The sequence below is a fragment of the Drosophila montana genome, unplaced genomic scaffold (genome assembly GCF_035044405.1).
Source record: "Drosophila montana isolate Dmon_TW-CO22-7 unplaced genomic scaffold, ASM3504440v1 contig_3733_1, whole genome shotgun sequence".
Lineage (NCBI taxonomy): Eukaryota > Metazoa > Arthropoda > Insecta > Diptera > Drosophilidae > Drosophila > Drosophila montana.
Window position 1 is genome coordinate 3,504,363 of NW_026998620.1, and position 23,601 is coordinate 3,527,963.

The 23,601-nt window shown below is 45.3% G+C and overlaps 1 protein-coding gene across 5 annotated transcripts; it reads right to left on the reverse strand.

Annotated features, from left to right (window-relative positions):
• Positions 1–68: 68 nt before the first annotated feature.
• Positions 69–21,961, reverse strand: Ppn (Papilin). 5 transcript variants are annotated; one of them, XM_064694849.1, is made up of 18 exons: positions 21,646–21,959; positions 11,470–11,530; positions 11,231–11,409; positions 10,134–11,162; positions 9,775–10,078; positions 5,723–9,719; positions 5,476–5,655; positions 5,068–5,238; positions 3,927–4,969; positions 3,685–3,868; positions 3,425–3,622; positions 3,168–3,338; positions 2,318–2,892; positions 2,104–2,254; positions 897–1,343; positions 631–789; positions 444–560; positions 69–384 (listed from the first exon to the last, which is right to left on the reverse strand). In XM_064694849.1, exons 1-18 carry the CDS (start codon positions 21,666–21,668, stop codon positions 221–223), a joined length of 9,153 nt encoding a protein of 3,050 aa, XP_064550919.1. In that variant the 5' UTR covers positions 21,669–21,959; the 3' UTR covers positions 69–220. The 5 variants fall into 5 exon arrangements, with proteins under 5 accessions (XP_064550919.1, XP_064550920.1, XP_064550923.1 ...); XM_064694850.1 differs by lacking the exon at positions 5,068–5,238 and having other exon boundaries at positions 21,646–21,960; XM_064694853.1 differs by lacking the exon at positions 897–1,343 and having other exon boundaries at positions 21,646–21,960.
• Positions 21,962–23,601: the final 1,640 nt, after the last annotated feature.

Genomic DNA, 23,601 nt, shown 5'->3' on the forward strand with positions numbered 1-23,601 from the left:
AATCATCGTATATAGGATATAGTATATGATATATGTATATGTATTTACTAAGCAAAACGTTCGTTATATATTTGATCTGTGGGCTATGCAATTGGCGGGTTTATTTGGTCTCTCTGCTGGTTTTGTGACATTGCTCATTTTCGGAATATATTTTCTGGTTTAAACTCAATTCAATGCAGAAGTCCAACAAAAATGCTAGGCTTTAAAGTTTGGTATGGAATTAAAGCGCATTAGGATGAGGCTGCGCTATCTGGCCTGCCAATGTGCAGGATCTGCAGCAGAACTGCGCATAGTACTTATTCACACAGTACTGGCCCTGGACAATCAGCTTGCAGTTGGCAAAATAGGGATTGTCAATACATTCGGGCGATACCGGTATGACAGCTGCAACGAATAAAGAAAACTTTAGTGGAATTCCCTCCACCTCATATTTAGTTGCTTACATTCGATGGTAACTGTCTCCTGGCTGGTGCTGTAGCTATAGGCATTGCGCGCTGTGCAGCCATAGACGCCGGTATCCTCGGTGGTAACATCATGGATGACCATGCGATGCGGATCGGCTGGTTGAAATGGAGGAGATGGAGAAAGGTTACCAAAGTTCTGATATATTGAGAGAGATTGAAGCCTTACATGTTATTTGGATGCGCTCGTTGGCGTATAAGGGCGTGTTATCCTTAGTCCAGGTGACATTGGGCGCCGGATTGCCCTGCACCGCACAGCCAATCGCAATTGTGGAGCCGGGCGTGTAGCTATTTTGCGGGTCCAGACCAATAACAGCTCGGGCATCGACTATAAAGCGATAATTAATATAATTTCAAATTACTTTCAGCTCTATGCAAATCGAAAAAACACAAAAACAAACCATTCCGAAAAAGTATCATGCGATTTGTACTTACTTCTTGGATCGTGCACAACAGGGGGTGGCACATAGACCGGACGCGATGGTCTATAGGGATAGGTGGGCCTTTGGGTGACCGGCGCCGTAGCTGGGTCAATGATATACTGCAAGTATTTGGCGTCCTCGTTGTTGACAGCGCGTGCCGGACCTACCGCCTTAAGCGTAACATGCAGCGAGACTGGACGTCCCTTGTTATTGTACACATCGCAGGTATACAGGCCCAGATCGGACAGCTGTATGGAGCGGAAGAAGAGCGAATAGTCGCGGTTCATCTCAGCGCGACCCGTTTCACTGCCCATGCCGAAGAGTCGATTGTTGCGCCACCAGCTGACATGGGGCGCAGGCTGACCACCAGCCGGGCAACGGACCAACGCCGGTCGGTTCAGTTGCACAATTTGGGTGGCGTTCTTATCGCCATAGATATAGGCGGGCACATCTCTAGGCTCTACCAACACCAACACCAACACGTAACCAAAAACATGCAAATTGTTAAAAGCAAGCAACATGCACAATTGCGTAAAGAAAAATCAGTTAGTTCTGACGCCAACACCAAAGCAAGCAATAACATATAATATTCTTCGAAAATCCGAAGTTTTTAAAGCCATGTGCAAATTATTTTCAAACACAATTAGCCTAGGTTATTTATATAAAGCTCTTTAGCAAATTAAGTTTTTGTGCGTCAAGTCCGCTAACACACATCTATGAGCCGAGGTTTTGGTTCGATCTATTGCTTTCACTTTCATTAGAACAATTCAATTTGTTTTAGATTAAATTTTTTTAAATCGATTTGAAATATTTGCAATTATCCAAACACAAAATTATATTGAACTAAACCATCTTTTCAAAAAATATAAATCTAAATACAGCTATAAATATTAATAGAAAATGTTGATTCCGAGCTAAAGCTTTGCAATTAAAACCTGCTTTTTGAAGCCTTGATAAGGATTCCAAAATATCTAACTGATAAATATTCAATTATTGTTGTGAATATGTCTGTGGCTGAGCCTAAAGTTCTTCAAGCTGATCATATTCTTGCTAAAATAGCTATCTTCTCGGCTCAGGGAACATGCAGGACATAAAGCTCCTTCTGCCTAGCTCATTTTAATGGTTAAGGTGTCTTCGCAATTTCGCTCTTAATAAATGTAGTTTAAAGAATTTGCAGATGCTTATGGCATATAGTTTAAATAAATAGATTTCTCACGCACCTGTTACTTGTAGTGCAACTTCGCGACGCACTGGCTCGCCCAAGCCGTTGCTGGCGACGCAAACGTAGGTTCCATCGTCGGTTTGACGCACCTGAACAATGGTCAGATCACCGCTCGAGGTGAGCACATATCGCCCTTGGTTCGTGTCAATCTAAAATGGATAGATAGTGCGTATCAGTTGTTCGTTCCTATTGAAAGCCTGTTGACTTCTTACCACCACGTTCTTTAGAGACCAGGTAATATTCGGGGCCGGGTTGCCAGTTGCAAAGCAACGTAATACTGCAATGCCGCCAATCGAGGTCTGTACATCCAGTTCCTGTGGCTGCTTCGACTCAAGCGTAGCTCTCACCTCGCCTGGGTAAATGACTGCCGGCGGCGGAGTATTGGGTCGCCGTGTGGGACGTGCTGGACCCACGCAGAGATGTCCACAGCCATCGCTGCAGCATTTGTTATCGCCACGACAGTCCGCATCGGTGTAGCATTCCCGGGCGCAATCGCTGGCGTTGGCCGCCAACTGTGGGCAGACACCAGGCTTGTTGATGTCACGACAGACGGGCACAAACTGATTATCGCGATCTCCGTTGTTGGACACATCGATGGCACATTGTTGACCTTCGGGGCAAGGGTAGCCTTCGCAAGGGTTTAAGCAGATGCACTGCTCGCACTCCGGCTGCGATTCGGCGGGCACCCGACGCACGCCGTACGGGCAGCGCAGATCACGGCACTCGTTATCGTAGGTTTCGCAGCGGCTGGGAGAGATTTCGTTGACGATCTCATTCTCGATTGGCTCTGTGAAAAGTGTGAAAAGTGATCAGTTTTGGTATTCGCACAGGTAGTTAATCAGCTAATCTACCAAGTTGCGTGCAAGCTTATGTCTAGTGAACGTGCTCTAACTAAGTACTTCTACTAAGGAATGCTACTTCTACGCTTAACCAATCAAGCATTTTGAAGTTTGTGCAGAAAGTGAGGCAGTGTGCAGAATTTGGTGCATTTGTGGTGGGTATTGATTTGGGTGCAGGGTGCTCGGGTGCTCGGGTGCAGTTGGTATTGGTTGGCAGGCTTACTTCCGCATTGATTTGTGCATGCTTCAAAGGAACGGAAGTTGTTCTGGTTGCCAGAGCAACCCGAGTAAATAAAGGACACGCAAGTGCCGCGCTCATCGTCGTAGTACCAACGACGCTCTTGTACCGAGCGCCCGTTGCACACACCGATGATCACCGGTAGCCGGCAGATATCTACTTACGTCCACACAAAATTAAAATCAAATACAAAAAAATCAATTAAACGAATTGCTCTCGGCTCTGACATCTATCATTGTTACCTTTGGCCGCACCCGAAGGCTGTGGCTCGCGGCCGGCGACACAAACCGTTTGACACTCATAGAGATCGTTGAAACGGTTGCCAGTGCCATCGCAGCCACCGTAGGTGAAGGGCTGGCAGGTCTGGCTGTCGCGATCGTAGTAGTAGCGGGTCTGCCACTGTGTGCAGGGACCCCTTGTCACCGGCTCATTGCAAACGTCTAACACAACACGTTAATAAAACTAGGACACTATACAATTATATATAAATCATTTGACTTACCGACACCCTTGAACTCGCCGCACTGGCGTTCGCACTGATCGCGGGTCTCGAACCGATTGCCATTGCCGCCGCAGCCGCTGTAGCTGAAGGCTGTGCAGGCCATTTTCTCGTTGTCGTAGAACCAGGCGGTGGTCTCGTTGTCGCATTCTCCGGCCTCTGGAGGTTGTGTGCACACCGAGAAGGACTAAAGGAAGCAAAGCCTAAGCAGCTATAGAAACAGATTATATAATTAGTTAACTTACAGGTGCTGGCGGTTCTGGTTCCGGCTCCGGCTGCGATTGATCACGACGACAGTACTCCAAGCAGGAACGTTCTGACACAAAGTTATTGCGATTGCCGCGGCAGCCTGTAAACTCAAATTGATGGCAGGCACCGGTTCGTTCGTCAAAGTACCACCGCTGCGAGATGTCGCTGCAGCGTCCGGCCACTGGTGGCAGGGAGCAGGTCTCCTGTGCAGGATGGCAGTCGTTCTGGCACTCCTCCTCGGTGGCAAAGTTGTTGTCATTGCCACCGCAGCCAGTGTAAACAAACTCATCGCAGAGTCCCTCCTGGCTATTGTAGTACCAGCGCGTTGTGTTGTCATAACAGTTGCCAGGCTCTGGGGCCCTGAAGCACTTGTCCGTATCGGATTCCGGGCGTGGTTCCTCTTCTACGCCAGCAATGCAACGCGCAGAGCAGTCCTGTTCGGTATCGAAGCGATTATCGTTGCCCCCGCAGCCACCATAGTAGAACTGCTGGCAGCTACCCAAAGTTGAATTATAGTTCCACTTGAGCACATACTCAGCGCAATCGCCCACAGACGCTGGCTGATCACACAGAGATCCTGACGGCTGTGGTTGGGGTTGTGGCTCTGGCTGTGGTCGGGGTTGTGGCTCTGGCTGAGGTCGGGGCTGTGGTTCCGGCTGCTGTCTGCCACAGCGCTGCATACAGTCAGATTCGTTCTCGAAGCGGTTGCCATTGCCTCCGCAGCCACCATAATAAAATTGGCGACAAGCACCACTAGACCTATCAAACATCCACTTAAGCGCATATCTGTCACAATCGCCGCGTTCCTCCGGTTGATCGCAGACGTCCACGGCGCTCTGCGCTGGGGGAGGAGTTGGTGGCTCCGGCTTCTTTTCACAACGGGCCATGCACGCCTCCTCGCTGGTAAAACGATTCTCATTACCACCGCAGCCGCCATAGTAGAACTGGCGACAGGCAGCATCCTTAGTATCGTAGTACCAGGCAAATACATAGTTGGCGCATTCGCCGACCTCAGCGGGAATATCGCAAATGTCCTTGGCTAAGATAATGGGACAGTGTTAAAAGTGTCGGAGCCTTGGGAAACCAGCTTTTCGCATTTTCACATTGAAAGCGATCACAACAACATTTAAAGCTTACCAACTTGTCGAGGACAATGGTCCTCGCATGATTCCAATGTGGGGAAATTGTTTTTATTGCCACCACAACCCGTGTAGTAGAAGGGCAAGCAACGCTTCTCGGATTCGGAGAATTGCCATCTGGCATGCTTCTCGCTGCAATCACCGGTTTGCTTAGGCAGTGAGCATTGCTCTGGGTATGTGTGTACGTGTGAGGCGAGGATAACGTGCAGGAGTTCAGGTTATAGATAGCAAGTAACAAGCAATCATGCACAGACAAAAGCCAAGCAAAGGAAAGGAAATTGTGGAAAAACATACCGTTAGCCAGGATAAAATAAAAAGTTCATGCTTAAATCTATCCCAAGGCAAAACATTGCTAATACACATTACGCTACCAAACCACGGTAAATAAACAAATTAAATCTCAAACCTTTAAGCACTCCGGGCTGGCGACAGCTGTAGCTGCAAGCGTGTTCAGTGGGATAGTTGTTCTTGTTGCCCTTGCAGCCACCATAGCTGAAGGGGCGACACACATCGGTCTGGTTATCGTAGTACCATCTCTCATAGTTGCCGCCGCACGGTCCGCTATCCACCGGCTGCTCACAGGCGGCTATAATGGAATAAATATTCAATTGGAAATTAAATTTGTGTACTCATATATTTCACCCATTACTTACGTAAGCTCTCGCTAATGGCGCAGGTGCTCTGGCACTGTTCGAGACTGTCGAAGCGATTGTTGGTGCCGTAGCAGCCGCCATATTGGAACTCCTCGCAGCGATTGCGATCTGTGTCAAAGTACCACTTCTTGGTATAGCCTTGGCAGGGACCAGAGCTCTTTGGAAGCAGGCAAACATGCTGTCCGGTGTATTCTTGGCACGTGTCCTTGCAGTCAGCCTCGGTCTCAAATCGATTTCCATTACCCTCACAGCCGCCATACCAGAAACGAGCACAGCCTCCATAGGTTGTATCAAAGTAATACTTGACGCTGAAGTTGCCACAGCTACCCTGTTCCTTGGGTAGACCGCATGCCTTTTGTGGTGGCTCTTGAACATTTTCGCAACCGCCGAACTTGTCATCCTGAGCCTTGGTAACGCCATCTGGACAACAACCGTACTCGGTCTCAACGCAGGTGCAGCCCTCAAAGTTCGGTCCTTTAGCTGGTGTCTTACCGTCCTCACAGCATTTGTGCTCTGACTGGGCACAGTGGCATCCCTGGTGATGTGGTCCCTTGGCGAAGGACAGACCATCCGGGCAACAACCGAACTGCATTGTTTCGCACGGGCAGCCCTCAAATTTGGGTCCTCTGGCAGCTGTGATTTTGTCGGGACAGCAGCCGTGTGGAGTGGTCTCACATGGGCAGCCCTCTTGTTGTGGTCCACGTGCCGATGTCTTCTGATCAGCACAGCAGCCATACGGAGAGGCTTGACATTCACAGCCCTCAAAGTTGGGTCCGTATGCAGGTCGGATATTGTCGGGGCAGCAACCGTAAGGTGTATTAATGCAGCAGCCCTCGCCCAGTTGTCCGTGAGCGGGCGTTTGATTGTCTGGACAGCAACCGAATGGCTCGCTTGTGCAAGCAGCACAGCCTTGGCCATTGGGACCGGCAGCAGGAGTACGACGATCTGGGCAACAACCGTGCTCAGACTTATCACAGCCCTGGCGATCTTCTTGTTCTGGACAGCCAGCGAAGTTCTCACCCTTGGCAGGTGTCTTTCCATCAGGACAGCAGTAGAATTCAGTGAAGGAGCAAGACGTGACAGCGGTATCCGACTCTGTTGACAAAGTGGAATCACCGGATCCTTCAACTTCGGTTGATGTGGTAATAGTTGATTCTTCTGTTGTTGTTGGGGGCAAAGTTGTTGGCTCTGGACATCCCTCGTTATCCTCACCCTCGGCAGCTGTATATTTGTCGGGGCAACAGCCGAAGAGTGTCTCCGCGCAGTCCGATTTCGGACAGCCCTTGTTTCTTTTGCCCTCGGCTGGAGAAACTCCGTCTGAGCAACAACCAAATTCGGTGTCAGCACAAGTTTTCGCAATTGGACATCCCTCGTCAAATGGTCCCTTGGCAGGTGACTTGCCATCAGGACAGCAACCAAATTCGGATTTTTCACAATTCCTCTTCTTGGGCTTACATTTACGTAGTTTATCCTTTGTCGGAGTAAGAGTTGTCTCCCAGGTGTGTGGAGTGCTTGATTCATCATCAGAATCAGACGTGCTCCAGATATCTTTGGTAGTGCCTTCCTCCGTAGATAGTGAACTGCCGGTGGAGCCTGATGAACCTGTAGAACTTTCAGACGTAGTATCTGAAGTCGCCCCACTTTCGGTAGTACCTCCACTTTCGGTGGTTGCCGTTGAATCAGAAGACTCCGAAGAAGTAACATCAGTGGAGGAAGCATCGGTAGACCCGGTGGTTTCAGAAGAACTGTCGGTAGACTCTGAAGAGCCAGTGGATTCAGAAGATTCAGTTGTAAGTCCCGTCGTTTCTGTGGAGCTACCGGTGGAGCTAGAACTGTCGGTGGAGCTTGAGCTGTCGGTGGAACTTGAGCTGTCGGTGGAGCTTGAGACGTCAGTAGAGCTGGAGCTTTCTTCAGTCGTTGAGCTACTGCTTGGACCCTCCGAAGTACTTTCCGATGAGGTAGAGCTTTGTGCTGTCGTAGACTCAGTTGATTCTGAAGATTTGGAAGAGTCAGTTGAGCCATCGGACGAGCTATCGGTTGTAACATCAGTAGAACCGTCGGTAGAACCATCAGATGATCCAGAAGACGAGCCATCGGTAGAGCCAGTCGAAATATTTGTCGAACCGTCAGTCGAACCATCTGTGGAGCTTTCTGTAGAACTATCGCTTGTACCATCTGTCGATTTATCAGTAGAAGCATCGGTAGAGCTGCTACTATCGTTGGTTGTTGAACCATCTGTAGACCCCTGCTCGGTGGTTTCTGTTGAGCCTGAGCTTGAGGAATCTGTAGATTCTGTAACGCCAGATGTTGAATCAGATGACTCGGTAGACGCACTACTCGTTTCAGAAGACGAGGTCGAGCTACCCTCCGTTGTGCTCTCAGTTGAACCTGGTGAACTAGTCGATTGGGTTGATTCTGTCGTAACTTCTGGCGTAGTTTCAGTTGATGTTGAGACAGTCGTATCTGTAGATACAGATGAATCTGTCGAAGAAGAAGCATCCGTTGAAGTGGATATGTCTGTCGTATCTTTCGTTGCATCACTAGTTGATTCTGATGTAGATGATACACCTTCTGTTGAGCTACTAGATTCAGTTGACTCTGAAGATGAACCAGACACTGATGATGACGAATCTGATGATGAAGTTTCGATAGGCATATCTGTAAATCCACTGGAAGAACCATCAGTAGAGCCTGAGGCATCTGTCGAGCTAGACGCTTCTGTTGAGCTTGAGACGTCCGTGGAACTTGAAGCACTTGAGGAGCTTGAGACATCCGTTGAACTTGAGGCGTCTGTGGAACTGGAGCCATCCGTTGAGCCTGAGGTATCTGTGGAACTTGAGGCATCTGTCGAACTTGAGATATCAGTGCTGCCGGAGGACTCTGTTGAGCTTGAGACATCTGTTGAGCTTGAAGCATCCGTTGAGCTTGAGGCATCCGTCGAACTTGACACTTCGGTTGAGCTCGATACATCAGTTGAGCTTGAGTCTGTTGAGCCCGAGCTCGAAATGTCTGTTGAACTAGAGTCCGATGAGACTGAGCTTGAGGAATCTGTTGTGTCACTCGAAGTAGATTCAGTTGATCCTCCTGTTGAGGAGTCTGCCGTAGATCCAGATACAGAAGATGATGAGGCCTCTGAGGTCGAATCACTGCTATCAGAAGATCCACTTGATTCAGTGGACAAGTCCGTGGATCCAGAGGAAGATGCATCCGTCGAAGATGTATCTTCATCTTCTCCACTACCTTCAGTTGAAAAGCCGCTATCTGAAGTGCTGTCTGAGCCTGATCCTTCGACTGTGCTGTCGGTAGAAGCAGAGGCGTCTTCAGAAGTTGTGTAAGGACTATCACTCAACATCAAATCGTCTGTGGTTGACATTGTTTCTGACTCGTCATCTGTAACATTTGATTCATCTGTAACGTCAGAGGTGACCAAATCAAACTCGTCATCATCTTCACATTCCTCTTCTTCATCTTCAATTGGCTTATCAGTACTAGTGAGAGGCAGGACTTGATCCTTGGTACAAGGCTGAGTATTACACTTTTCAGAAATAGATTCAACCTTCGACTCATCACAGTTGAGGGACTTTGTACCATTGGATAAACATAGCACTTCTCGAACGCGTTCACCACCACCGCAAGGTTTGCTACACTGACCAAAAGGACCAGTAAACCATTGACCAGGACATTCCTTTTCTTCGCCTTCGCATTCCTGGTCGGATTTTGGTTTCGTAGCTGCATCGCACTTTGAGTCGTCTGTGGTTTTAATACTCTTGCCATCAAAAATTCCACAGAGGACAATACGCGATTGTACGCCTTTTCCACATGCTGCTGAGCACTTGCTCCAATCGGATGAAAACCATTGCGACTCGCACTTTGAAGAAGTGCAGGGTCTGGACAACTCGGGCGCCGTTGATCCGCAAAACTTCTCTGGGTACACCTTGCCATCCTTGGAGCCGCAAATGGCAGTACGGGTTTCGGTATTCTGGCCACAGGCATCACACTAACGGAAAAAGGTTAAACCCCTTTGAGCCTACAGTTAAATTAATTTTACTTACTCCACTCCACTGGGATACGATCCAGTCAACACCTTCGCAAGGTGCCAGAAGACAGGCTCTTTCCACCTCAGGCTTTTCTTCCACACAATCCTCATCGGCCAGAACGCGTTTGTGTCCGTTTTCCTCAATAAAACAGGTGACCTTGCGGGTTTCTTTGCCATCGCCGCACAGCTTGTCGCAGGGTTTCCAGGGTCCCAAATGATACTTCGGACAGTTCTTGACATCACGATTGCATTCCTGAGTTGTTGCTGGCTTGTTTCCGACTTCCTTTAGGCAAACGGCATCGTCCTCCGCCGTGTGAACACTATGGAAATAAATGTCTTTCATTTGTATTCACTGGAGCACTGGGCACAACTTACCCATCAGACGAAATGCGCTCACAGCTAACAGTGCGATTTTGAAAGCCATCGGATCCGCAACCCTTTGAGCATTTGCTCCATTCGCCCTCCACCCAATGTGGAGCACATGGCTCAGTACCGCAGGCCTGACTCTCGACCGGTTTGGTCTGAGCCTCGCACAAAGCCTCATCGACTTCTTGTAAATTGATGCGATTGTTGCAGGTCACTTGGCGGGACTGAGTTCCACCGCCGCAAGACGCGCTGCAGGGTCCAAACTCACGATGCGTCCACGTGTGTGCATCTGGCTGGCTATGGCTCAGAGATTCCGGTATGCTGTACTCGTAGTCAACGCTCACATTCTTGTCCTGCACCAGCATAACGATGTAGATACTCTCGGATATGGGACCGCTGCAAGTCAGCTGATCAGGCGCCGCAAAGCCCATCGGCTTGCGCTGATAGTTCCACCAGGCGCCCGCATAGAACATGGGACGTGGGAAATCGATGCGCCAGTTGCCGTTCAGATAATAGTGACCCGTCTGATTGCGGCAGGCCAGATAGTTGTTCGATGGCGACGATTCCTGAATACGGATATTCGTGGCTCCTTGGGGCACGAGCAGCAGATCGTTATACCCAGCGGCTAGATCGCTGGAGGTATACGTGTTCTGGATGGTCTTGCAGGTGCTGCCATCACCACCGCACTTGCGGCACTTGTCCTCCTTGGCCTCGCTGCCCAGCATCATGTCGCAGCCAACCGACATGCATTGGCCATTGACACACACGTCCAGGTCTTTGTCGTTGCACCGTGTGCCATCCACCACCATCTCCCTCTGGCGATAGTAGAAGCGCTCGCCCTTGGGCATGCAGTTCAGCTCACAGGGATTGGCCGCGTTGGTGTAGGGCACCCATTCGTAGAGCACGCCATCGAATTTGGTATCGTCGAAGCGCGAGCACTGCAAAGCCCTGAAATCCGGCTCCTCCTCGGGACAGTCCTGTGTGTTACACGAATAGTAACGACGACTGCCGCCGCTGCACATAGCTTCGCCATTCGAGCTGAGTGGAAAGAAATAAAGATGTGGATTATTAAAGTTTCTTTGGGATCTCTAGTGTGGATAGCTCACTCTCTACGGCGGCATTCGCGCGTCTGAAAGGAAACGCCGCCTCCACAGGTGCGCGAGCAATCCGAGGGTGAGCTCCAGTCGGTCCACTCGTTGGGATCGTTACCCTCGCCACCAGGCGTCACGGAACTGGCGGGCAAATACAGATTTGCGCCATATTGTCTTTTTGCGCGTAGTCCAGGCTACAATGGAATAATAGCTATAGAACTCGATCGATATGATGTGCCGTGGGTTTTACTTACGAATCTACTCTGTGAGTCTTGTATGCCTATAAGTACTATGAATGCTATCAAGGCAGTTGAGCTGCAAGTAGAGAGAGAAATTGGACACAGTTTAATTAAATGTTGCGGGGACACAATTCACTCGCCCATTCATAAAAAGCATGAGGCACATCGTCACGTGTTGACTTGTTGCAAATATTTGTTGACTTTGTCGCATTACAAAAAAAACCTAAAAGGCGGATGCGAGACAAATAACGAGGGCGAGAGAGAGAGAGAGGGAGATGCGAGTCAGTCACTTGTCAAAGACTTTCTCAAAAGAGGCACGCCACGTCCCTCAAAGGTGTACAAATAAACTTTTGTAGGGCTTCGCAAAAGCAACAACAACAGCAACAACAACAACAAAAGCGTGAACTTGTTTTTGTCCACTGGGCAGAGCAAACAAACATTGAACTTGTTTTTGGATTGTATGTGCCGTGGTGTTGGTGGAGTGGGCGCTTGGTGGAACTTGGTCAAGTCAAATTTTTGCAATTTCATTCTTTTGGTAGCAATTTTTTTATTGTGCGCCGCAACGCTGGCCATAAATATGCAGTGCCACATAAACAAGACATAATTTAGCAGCGCTTCCTGCCGATTTGCCAAAAGAAAAGAACAAGCAAATAATAAGTACCCGCCAGCAGCAAATATATGATTATGCCACAGACAAGGCGACGCCGCAGCCGCAGCCACAGGAGGAGAATGAGGACGAGGACGAGGACGAGGCCAAGTTGCGTGAATATGTCAAAAGCGTTCAATGTTGCAGGCAGCAGAGCTTAGTGGCCCCCAGGCCATGCTCATTGTTGGTGGCTTGCCAATTTAATTTCTGACGCTGCGTGCAAGGAGCCTGCGTTTTGTTACACTTGGACGCCTCCGACTGGCTGAGACTGCGACTGCGACTTTGGGGGCACAGCAGGCGTGCTGCTTATGACAGGGCAGTGGCAGTGGCAGTGGCAGTGGCAGTGTGGCACGCCAAGTGTGTGGCCATAATTTTTATGCTTCTGTGTTGGCATTTTAATGCAATTTGAGCGCATTTCCCTTTTGAAACCAATGCCAGGACACCTATTGCTTTGGCAAGTGCGCCACGACAACGCCAGAACACCGACAATGACAACGACAACGAGAACGACAACAACAATGACAACGGCACACATTTCACAGTCCATTGAGCCTTGGCTGAAACCGAGCTCGAGGCGGCACGGCGACGCTTAGACGCCTCCTTAGCCATTGCGTCATACAAACAGGATACACTACCAGGACACAGTCGGACCAGGCTATTAATTGGATAGTTCGGCGAAATCTGCTGAGACCGCAGAATCCGCGACCAGCTCGTGATTTAATTTTTATGTGCCTCCGCCTGCTGATTTCGCACAAATCCAAATCTTGCCGAAAACAAAACATTATACATACTGTACAAGTATGTATATGCACAGAGAATTCTTGTTGCCACATATGGCGGATGCCACGTGACACAAACATAAACAGCTGCCGCAATCGTCAAATAGTACATGTGTCCAAGCATTGCCCGTACACATCAAATGAAAGCCACTGGAATTCAGTCAGCCACAAGCGCAACCGCCGCCTCCATATAAATGTCAAACAAAGGCGGAAATGCTAAAAATTCGGCGGAAACTTTACAACAAAATGAGATAACATCGGGCCCATGTCCAGGTTAATATATGTGTGCCAGTGCTGGTGCTGCCTTTGTTCTGACCCCAATTGGATTATGGACGTCAATCTGGAGCAGCTCACTAATGGCCAAGATCAAGGCAGCGACTTGCGGCAACTTTCCACAGCGTGGCCCGGGTCAATTCACAGGCCCATTTAAGCCAAAATGAAAGGATTCCATTTAAACAATCAAACAATGGTCGGCATTGTTCGTTGTTTAGCTCAGAGAAATCTCTGAAGTACAATGGAAAACAAGAGTTCGTTACAATACAAGTAGGAGTAGTAATGAGTAAGTAGTTAAAAGTAATGTGTACTCTGTCTAAATTGTTGTAAATTGTTTGTAACTACTGTATTTGAGCAATGTGAAATCATTTGTTAATGATGAAAATCGCATAGAAAGGCGATGTTTGAAAAGGATGCGAGGAAGTGAGAAAGACCGAAAGACAAACATACAAAGTAAACTATTAAATAACTATCTGCCTCATGTAAGTCATTTTGAAGGCTAAACAATAAAACTATCAGGAAACATGAGAACGTTTAGGTATGATATATGATGTATACTCCTGCTGATTAAGTATACGAAAATCATTCAACAACTTGTAGAGTCAATATATGCGTTTGTCTAGGAAAATTGAGTCGATTATTTGGTTCACACCCATTTGGGGGTAATGTTTGTTCACATTCAATTAACATCCTATGGATGTGCATGTGTGTGGAAATGTCTGGCAAGCAACAAGTGCATTTGTGGGTTAACATGTTGCAATGGCCATCATAAATAACGGGCCTGTTTATTGGCCCCAACAGCAACAAGAACAGCCATAACAATAGCACTTGCTGTACAAGTGCGTGCACTTAGCCGCCAAGCTCAAGAACACAAACAAATTGTGAAATACTTAAATTCGATGCTAAACAAAAGCCAAAAACTAGCTAAAATATGTGGCAAGTCGGAGCTAATCTAAACAAAGCGTCGGCAACAAAAATAAATGGAAGGCAGCAACCACACCTGAAGATAGAAGGCAGCGTTTGATTTGTTTATGTTAACATGACTCATCGACGAGGTCGAGTCGAGTCGAGCAAACGCCCCCACTTAGCCGAGGAGCATAAGGAGCGACTCTTCGCGCAGTTTCCCATGCCACTTGATTAACCCATACTGAATAGTTGGGCCCGGCACTTGTGGCACTTGCTGCGGCAGCTGGGGCAGCTGGGGCAGCAGTGTGTTCTATTTAAAAGTACAAGAATGTACTGAAAGCCAATGAAAGAGTGCAGCACGCAGCACATTTGTGCGTACCATGCAGATGCCACAACAGCCTCAAACTCATTTCTCATTTCGCTGCCCCCGAGCCTTTGATGAAGATGGAATGCGTATGCCCCGCATCGCCCCCTCTGTGCCAGCTGCAATCATTTGACTTTGGCTGCCCCCTCGTTTTAAATGCTGATTGTAAAAAATGTTGGCATTTCTTATGTGCCTCAATGGAATTGCAACTGATTTCATTGCAGCAAATTGAAATGCAGTTAAACAAAAAAAAAGCCAACGTTGAACTCAAAGTCAAAATGATGCCAATCATTGCAGAATGCAGAAAATATTTAGCTAAACGCAAATTTAATCAAAAAGAGACAAACATTTAAATGAATTTGCTGTGATAAGCCCCAAACTACCTAGTTCAGATTAATATTCACAACAATATTTTTAGTCAAATATCCCCCATTGTGCATTGTATTCCAGAGTATTTGGCAAAGTCTGTAGACAGCCTGTGGCTGCTTTTGGGAGCGTGTCGTTTATTTGTCCTTGTAACAACAACAGGCAGCAATTATGTGCAGCCTCCCAGGCCTGGCCTCATTAGTTGAAAGGATACGTTGGCATTGCCGTTTCAAATGTCACGCCCACATATGGAAGCGTGTAAATACAATTACATAGTCATACAATTATCGCAAGACAAACACAGGCTAATGCGAAACGCCAAATTGTGGCTGAGGTGTGGCCAGGCAAATGTTGCTGCCTGTCAGGTAAATGTTGCTGCTGCTGCTGCTGCTGCTGCAGATGATGAGTGCGGGGATGAGTCTATGAAGATGCTGGCACGATGCGTCGACATTTGTTGCAACGGAAGTAAATGTTTGCATTGTTGAAATTTTAATTGCATTTGCATAAAGCAATGCGCACACACACGACATTGACAGCTCGGCTCCTGCTGGGCTGCCAGGCCAAATGGCACTAGCAACGCTCGGGCTTGCAATTATCAATTTCAAAATTAATTAAACCTAATTGAGTAGTGAAAATAATAAACATTAAGACGCATCTGGAATTGTTTACCAAAGGAGCGGCACCTAGCGGGCAGACGAGCTGTGTCTCTGCGCCCCAACAAAGTTGCTGCTTTTGGGGCTAAAAGGCAGCAGCAGCAACTGCAACAACAGCAACAAAGTGTGCATAAATGCCTAATGAAATATTTGTCACGCGTTTGAACAAACGAGCAAAGCAAATGAGCAAACAGAATGCACACTAAAGCTCTAGAAAGAGACAGGCAGACAGACAGAGAGAGAAAGAGAGAGAGAGAGAGGGCGAATGATTGCTGCATTTGCTGCATTTCACTTTAGTGCTAGCTGCAGCAACTTACTGACCCATAAATTTCACTGGCTGACAGCGGCAGGCGAGCAAAATGTTTGACTTTGCATAACACAACAAACACTTGTAAACAAATTTTTATGGCAAATGTTGCATCGGCTGGCCAGCAGGCACTTGAAGCGCAATATGCGAGACACAACAACAACAACTAAATCAGCAACAGCACCAAAAACAACAAACATGCCAGGCAGCTAATTAGAGGCATCATAGTGCCTTCGACGCCCCAGTCCCGCCTCCCTCCATCTCAGGCAAACATTGGCAATTTTCTATTTGCCCAACTCATTTGGTACCCGATTGCAACAAGCTGCTTCAAGTGCTCCAAAGTTGTACAATTGCGAATACGCACACAAGTGCGAGTGCTACTCCAAGTACTCATAACTAATTGGTCAGCGAAAATAAAGCACAATATCATAAAGTATTAACTTTCGAACTTTCGAACTTTGTACTCAGTTGCGCCCAACTGGCCCGGTTTATCAAGTCTCAATATAAACAGTTTATGTGCGGGTAAGTTCTGAAAATAGATTCTCCAGGATGCGCATTGCACGAAAACATTTTAGCACATAATTACCTGCAGACTTTTTATAGATATTTATTTAGCTGAGTATATAGCTAATAAATTAGATACTCAACATTAATAAAGAAAAAGAACAACTAAAAAATTGTGCACATTTTTTCATATCTATTTTGTATTTGTATACATACCTAAGCACATTGTAAACATAAGCGAACTGCGTTTATTATGAAATTATGTAGAAACATTTTTCAGCCTCGCTAAAATAGCATTAAAACTATTTTACCATCAAGCATCTCATATATTTGCCATGATAAATGATCTGCGCTTGAATAAGATGTATTTTGCGGCTTCGTGGATAAAATCTGCAGTTAATTATTATATTCTCACAGTTTAAAATTGTATTCATTCCATTAAATATTTTACTGAATTGAAGAAGCAAACAACTTAAAAAACCTTTAAAAAAAAAAGAATCACCCTTCCAGGCCAGAATATTTGTACTAATCGTTTATTGGGAATAAAAAATATTTTCGATATTTAGAAATTTTTAGTCCTTTGCCGGAATTCATTATTTATGGATTAATTAATTAATTACTATCTGGACCTCGCTTTGCAATAAAACATAAGGATTAAATGTTCTCTTTTATCGCTTTATAATTTTTGGGCAGAATGCTGAAACGGATTGTACCAGGAAATTTTCCTACTCGTAGAACGTTGCCGAAGCACAGAAGGAGGTGTCGACGTATAACTTGAGTGTGTATAAAAGTAAATTTATATTTTTATTCAGTATATAAAATTTGTTAAACATATTTTTACATTGTTAAAAACCTGGCGACTCACCACTAAAGACACACAAATGGCGCATAAGGCAACAGCGACCATAAAGATATTTAATAAATAAAATATCGAACTTAAAATAAAATTTAATTTATCGACTCTATGATCCTCTAGCCGAGGATCTTAAACAACGCTGTTGGATAACATTGTTCAGGATTCAAATGCCCGGACCACAATTATATCATGTGGATCTTATAAGCTAAGATTGGTTCCAAGTACATTTCAAATATCTTCAAACTGAAAAATAAAAATCAATCTAATGAAAACTCGCGAACATATACAACAGCAAGAAGCTATAATATTGTGTGTATTCCAGTAGCAAGAAATATTTAATAAAAAAGGCGAACCTGACTAACTTAACTAGCCGTACTGCCTCAGATATTGACACGTTCTTAAGAAATAGCTCTTCCTTTTAGCCATGCAATTATTTACATTTATCGCTTTGAAGAGTAAAAAACGATGCTCGCGAATCCGACTACATTTTAACTAAATGACCGACAGCCAAAATGTAGAACAGACATTGATTTATTACGCAATTATCAACTGGAATTGTTATTCGCAGCACTGACGGCAGCATTTCTTGCAAATTCCTATTAACTGACGGCTGTTGCTGCTATTGCTTTCCAGGTGGCGGCAGGTAAATCAAGCTATCTACGTGTACAAGATATACATATATATTTATGTAAATGCTAAATGATGCAACAAGCTGCAGTTGCAGGCTGTCGGGCAAACAAAAAAAAAAACTTGTCCTGTGCTTTTCGCTCGATGTCCCTATTTTATTTCAATTTCGGGCTTTATTTTCGCTCCTGTTCTGTCATCGGAATTTGAGTCACGTCTGCAACATCCCGCAGCAACAACATCAGCAGCAACATCAGCAGCAGCAGCAACAACAACAACAACAACAAGCTGCCAGTCAAAAGATTTTTATGGCTTTTTGCTCTGTCTGCGCTCTGCTTCACTTGTTGCTGTTGCGGCTGTTGCGACTGTTGCTGGCAGCGCAGCTTTTTGGGCACATTTTGCTGCTGCTGCTGCTGCTGCTGCGTCTGCTGCGGCTGCTGCTGCTGCTGCATGTGACGCATCTCGTTGAGGCTCATGCGCTGCCTGCTAATGCCCACTGTCACTCGGTTGCCTTGTGGCAAATTTTGGATATTTTTGCCGTCATGCGAAATTTTTTTTTTTTTTTTGGCTTTTTCTGGTTTTTTTTATTTTGGGACTCTGCAATTTTGCGGCGGCATATTTTGTGTGTGTGTTTTGTTTGGGGCATCCTTTTTATCTTCCGCGTTGCAGCGTGCGTCGACCTCATGAAAAATGCTGCGCCTGCAGACGACTATCGATTTAATTATGCATGTACATACATATGCATATGCTTATGTATGTGCATGTGTGCTTTTGGGCGTAAAATTAACATATTTGCAACTGGTAGCCGGCATTTGATTTAACGCTGGGCCATGGAATAATTAAACACGACGTCGTCGGCAGCCTTTGTTAATTAAGCATAATGCATAAGGCCATGGGAACAAGATCTGCAGATCTTCGCCAGCTCATGATCATTAACTGCCACTGGGGGGCCAGTTTCAACACATGTTGCAAATGCAGCGTGCAGCATGGCTGCCATGAACTTGGACTGTAATTGAGCCATGGAAGGACCGCAGCTGCTGCTGCTGCTGCTGCAACAGCAACAAGCGGAGTCGTTTGTCCAAGTCTTTGCCGGACTGGTGTTTAATTTGTTGCTCATTTGCCGCATCATTCGATATTCTCGTTAATTTCATTTTCCACCAACTGCATGCTCAACATCAAATTTCAAAATTCAAGCACATATCCGGCGTGTTTTTCGCGCCAGCAGCAAAGGCATTGGGAACCCCTTGGAGTACATTAGATCAGCATTTGTTTAAACAAAATTATAAATAGTAATTAAGGCTCAATTATGCAATCGATGTGCTTTTGTTTGCCTCGTGCCATCGTGTCCAATCTTGGCTGCATGATTCGCCGGTTTTTTTGGGGCCAATTCAGAACTTTGTACTTTTACTTTGTATCACATGTACGTGTATCATTTTCCTTTTGAAAGCATCTCAATTTGGGGAATTTATTGTTTATACTTAGATGAATGCTAACAAACACTTAATAAACAATTTGGTCATGTTGTTGTTGTTGCTGCTGAAATTTTGGTGGTTTTCAGCGGAAAATTATAGTTTAAACATAACAAACAATGGCAACAGACACGAATATACGTAAGAGGTAAGCATTTATTTTTGGCGCTCTGCATTAACTTGATCTACATTCCCATTAAACTATGAACATAAACATAGCATATCAGCCAGCTGAGTAACAATCTTTTCTATTCCCCTTACTCTCCACCAGCTCTGATCAACATTAACGGCGACTGAGTCAAGTTCAAAGACGTCACGAGCCACAAAGTTTCGCAATCAAAGTCTTATACGACCAGTTAATGGCCCCGCACACAGATGAGGGCCTTAAAATGTTAAGGTTGTACCATTAAACCGCAGACTGTCTATTGACCCGGGCCGAGTTGATGTCGGTGACAAGTCGGCCAGCTAAATAATCGAATCACTTACCGGCAAATATTTCAAGTTGGAAAACAGGAATAAAAGCTGTGCAAAAAATACTTGATCTGAAGCATTTGTTCGCCATGTGCACTGACTATTTGCGAGAAATGTGCTTGAAAAAAACGAAATGATGAAAAACTGATTGAATATCATTATCTAATGATAAAATGTGAAACATCAATTTGTATATTGCACTTAACATATTTTTGTATTACACTCTGTATAAAAAGTTTATTTAACTGCTCCCAAAAAAAACTTCTAAAATATTCCCTCAATTAAGCAGTTTATTCGCTTTTAGATCTAGAATAAATATCCAGTTTGTTGTATGTAGGTAGATTAAAAGAATATGCGTATGTTGCCGCAAATTTTGATTCAATCTATGGCCCAACACGTGTCGTTATCGCCTCCGGCAAAGTCAACGCTAAAGAGGTCATGTGTTGGCCACATTCTGACGCAATTTCACAGAACAAAGCGGGGCCAAAAAACAAAGCTGCCACAAAAAAAAAAAATTAAAATTAAAACAAAAAAAAAACGACCTCGCCGTTGACAACGCGCAGCATTTTCCTTTTTCAAGTGGCAGACACAGCGTTTTTCGCGAAAAACTTTAAAATACTTGACGAATGGATGCGCTAACTGCCAGTTGGCCACAGCCACAGCCAGACCCAGAGCCAGGGCCGGGCCAGGGCACAGTCTGGCAAAGGGGGAACAAGTTTCTGGGCATATTGACGACGGCAACTTTATGACTTTGGCCAAAAATAAAACGCACACAGCGCGCTGCGGTCAACTGGCAAATGCCAGCGCTTCTTCAGATCAGACGCAAGATAGATGTCCAGCGTCGTGTGCGTGAGAGCAACTGCCTCAGCCTCAGCCTCGGCCACAGCTTCATCAAGATCTATCAGCTGCAGAGCAGAGCATGAGAGTCGCCGTCAACTTTGAACTGGCCTGGCTGGCGGTTTTTGGCTGCCTGTTTCACTTCATTTCAAAGTTTTTCTTTTTTCTTGATCAGTTTTTTTTTGGGAGTGTACTTCAAAGCACACGCGATTCATCTACACACACACACACACACACGCACACGATGGGCATACACACGCATATAAATATTTACATTTCAATATGAAATTTTGATTTGATTTCTGTGTTCGCACACAAATTTCAAAAGCTAACAAAGCCAGAGCTAAAAACAAAACGGCTGTCCGCACAGGTAACACAGGCAACCGATTCAGTATTGACTAGCCGGAAATATCGATATGTGGGCCACAAGAACTTTGATCATTTTCGAAGACATTTTACAAATTTCTATTCTACAATTATTCTATAAGCATTTTGATATCCTTGGAATTGAATGACTTCACATAGTTTCAATTGTTCCTATAAATGTTTAGATAATATATATAAAAAGGCATCCGACTATAGAGAAATATGCTTTAATTTAAAAAAGATTTATTGAGGAGTATTTTCGAATGTGGTTAAAGCTATTAAGTTAATAGATAACTCTATGTGCGAGTGGCGGCAATTGATGCCAAGGATACTTTTGAAATTGTTTGCAAAATTTGCAATTTTCATTAACAAACTTCAATTAAGCGGGAAATGTAATTTGGCATGCAAACAAAATGTTGGCCAGGATAATGGCAGTCGCCGCGCACTGTCAACAACGAAGCGCCTGTTGCACAGACAGCACGTCCACACACACACATACACACACAGGCACACTCACACACACAGGCACACTCGCCCACACACATGTGTGCAGGACAATCAGCGGAAGCCAGTCAGCCAGGCTGGCAGTTGGGAGCCAAGTCAAGTGTTTGCACATGTAGTTCAAATGAAATTAAAATTCGCATTGACAGTGTAATTTGTGGGCGAGCACAAAAGGAATCAATTTCATGCCAAACACTTGCTGCTGCTGCTGCTGCTGCTGCGGGGGCTGGCAATTGTATCTGTGGGATACATATTTGTCAGATGCTTACCGCAACCGCCTCGATAAATCCATTTCGCTGCTGCTGCTGCTGTATACTAATCGACAGCGTTTGGCGCTGCACAAATATTTAGAAGTTGACTTTCTGATGCACAGGCACTTGAAATGTTTATCACTTGAGTTTGTTAATTATTTGGCACACTTGTCACTTGGAACATTCGTTTGCACTTTGCGCCTGCGCATTGCCAAAAGGACACACACATATAAGGCTATCAAATCGCGGCGTCGTCCTTGCTAACGTCCTTGCAACACACACGTTCACGATCACGATCAAACAGTACACCCGCAGGCCTAGAGCGCACGCCACCAACTGAACGAGACCAGATCGCTCTAATTCTGTTGCAGCACCACCACAAGGCGTCGTCTGCCTCAGCGGCTGCGTCAGCGTCGACAGCGACGTCGGCGTCGGCGTCAAAGCAACTGGGGCGATAGCGCCATGATCAGCGGGCCTGTGCTTCCGCTGCTTTTTGTGTTGTCTCTAATCAGCCCCAAACTGGATAAAGGGCTTAGGCAGTTGCCGAGCGGCGTTTTTTATTTCGTATATGCAATTATAGTATATACTTCTTTTTTTCAAAAAAAAAAACTTAATGGGAATCGTTGTGGATCACTTATTGAAGTTAATGCGAATGATCCTTTTTGGAACCGGCTACTCGAAGCCAACACAAGCGACTGAGTTCGATGCGAGTTTTTTGTTGCCTGCATTCGCACGCGCATTTCGCTCTCCACTTCCAACTGGTTCTCTCTCTTTTTTTTAACTTGGCAACTTTGCAACTGATCTTCATGCGTTGCACGTGTGTGTTCCCCATGCATGTGCGTGTGCGTGTGCATACGTGTGTGATGTGGATGTTGAAAGTACCCACCAGGCCGGGCCGGGCCGGGCCGGGTGATTTACTGTCTCCGTTGTTGTCTCACATGTTGGAATTGAAATTGAAGATCATTTGACGCCGCTAACGAGCGAGGCGAGATAAACACATGTCGACAGCATTTTGGGCAGCAAGGGTCCTTTGCACGCCGCCGATCCTTGTCATAATATACAAGGCAATGCTATGTAGGAACAGAAGCCATTTCGGCTTAATTGCTGCTAAAACACACATGTGCCTGTTTATACTCTGATTTGTCTTCTTCTCTTTTTTAACAGCCCAGACAAATATAGACATGGACATGGATAGCATGCAGTCTGTCGAATTCATTCAGCAAATTCATCAACGGCATTGCCTCGACATATCGAGTGTCTATAGTATCTATTACTAAGCTGTGTTAATTGTACGAGTTCATTCATGAATTGCTCAGTCTGAAAACATTTCGGTCATTTTGTCTGCCCATTATTTCCGCATTCCAGTCTTCGATAGCTTCCGTGTACAATCTCAAACACCAAACACCAAAAATAGCTTAATCCCAGTTCTTATTTCCGTTTCTTTTTTTTTTTTTTTGCTTTTTTGGAGCTCTATGACATACGATAAGCGCACTCTGATTTTGAACCACAGCCATGAAGGCTTTTGCCTAAGCACGCTGCACACTGACTTAAGAATCAATTTAATAGAAATGTAACATTTTTTGTTTTTATATTTTCTGATTAAAGACTTTATGAATTGGTCTAGTTTACAATTTAATTCAAAATAAATTTGTTGAGCTAAAGATTTTATATCTTGTATTTTGTAGATTGATAGATAATTGTATAATGGAAAACATTTTTCATTCAGTTTAACTACAGGCCAGGAACTAATTGAATACTAAAAGTCTAAAATAAACTATTTTCGAAGGATTACAATTTGTTGATTTTCATAACTGCGAACTGAGGAGAAAAATATTAAGCTTTGGAGGACAAAAACAACATGTAGAAAACTAACATATCAAAAGTTAATTGCAGTTATCCTTCATTTTAAACGATTTAATAAATAATACTACTAATACCCAATACTAACAACGTAAGGAATTCAGGTCTTTGCAT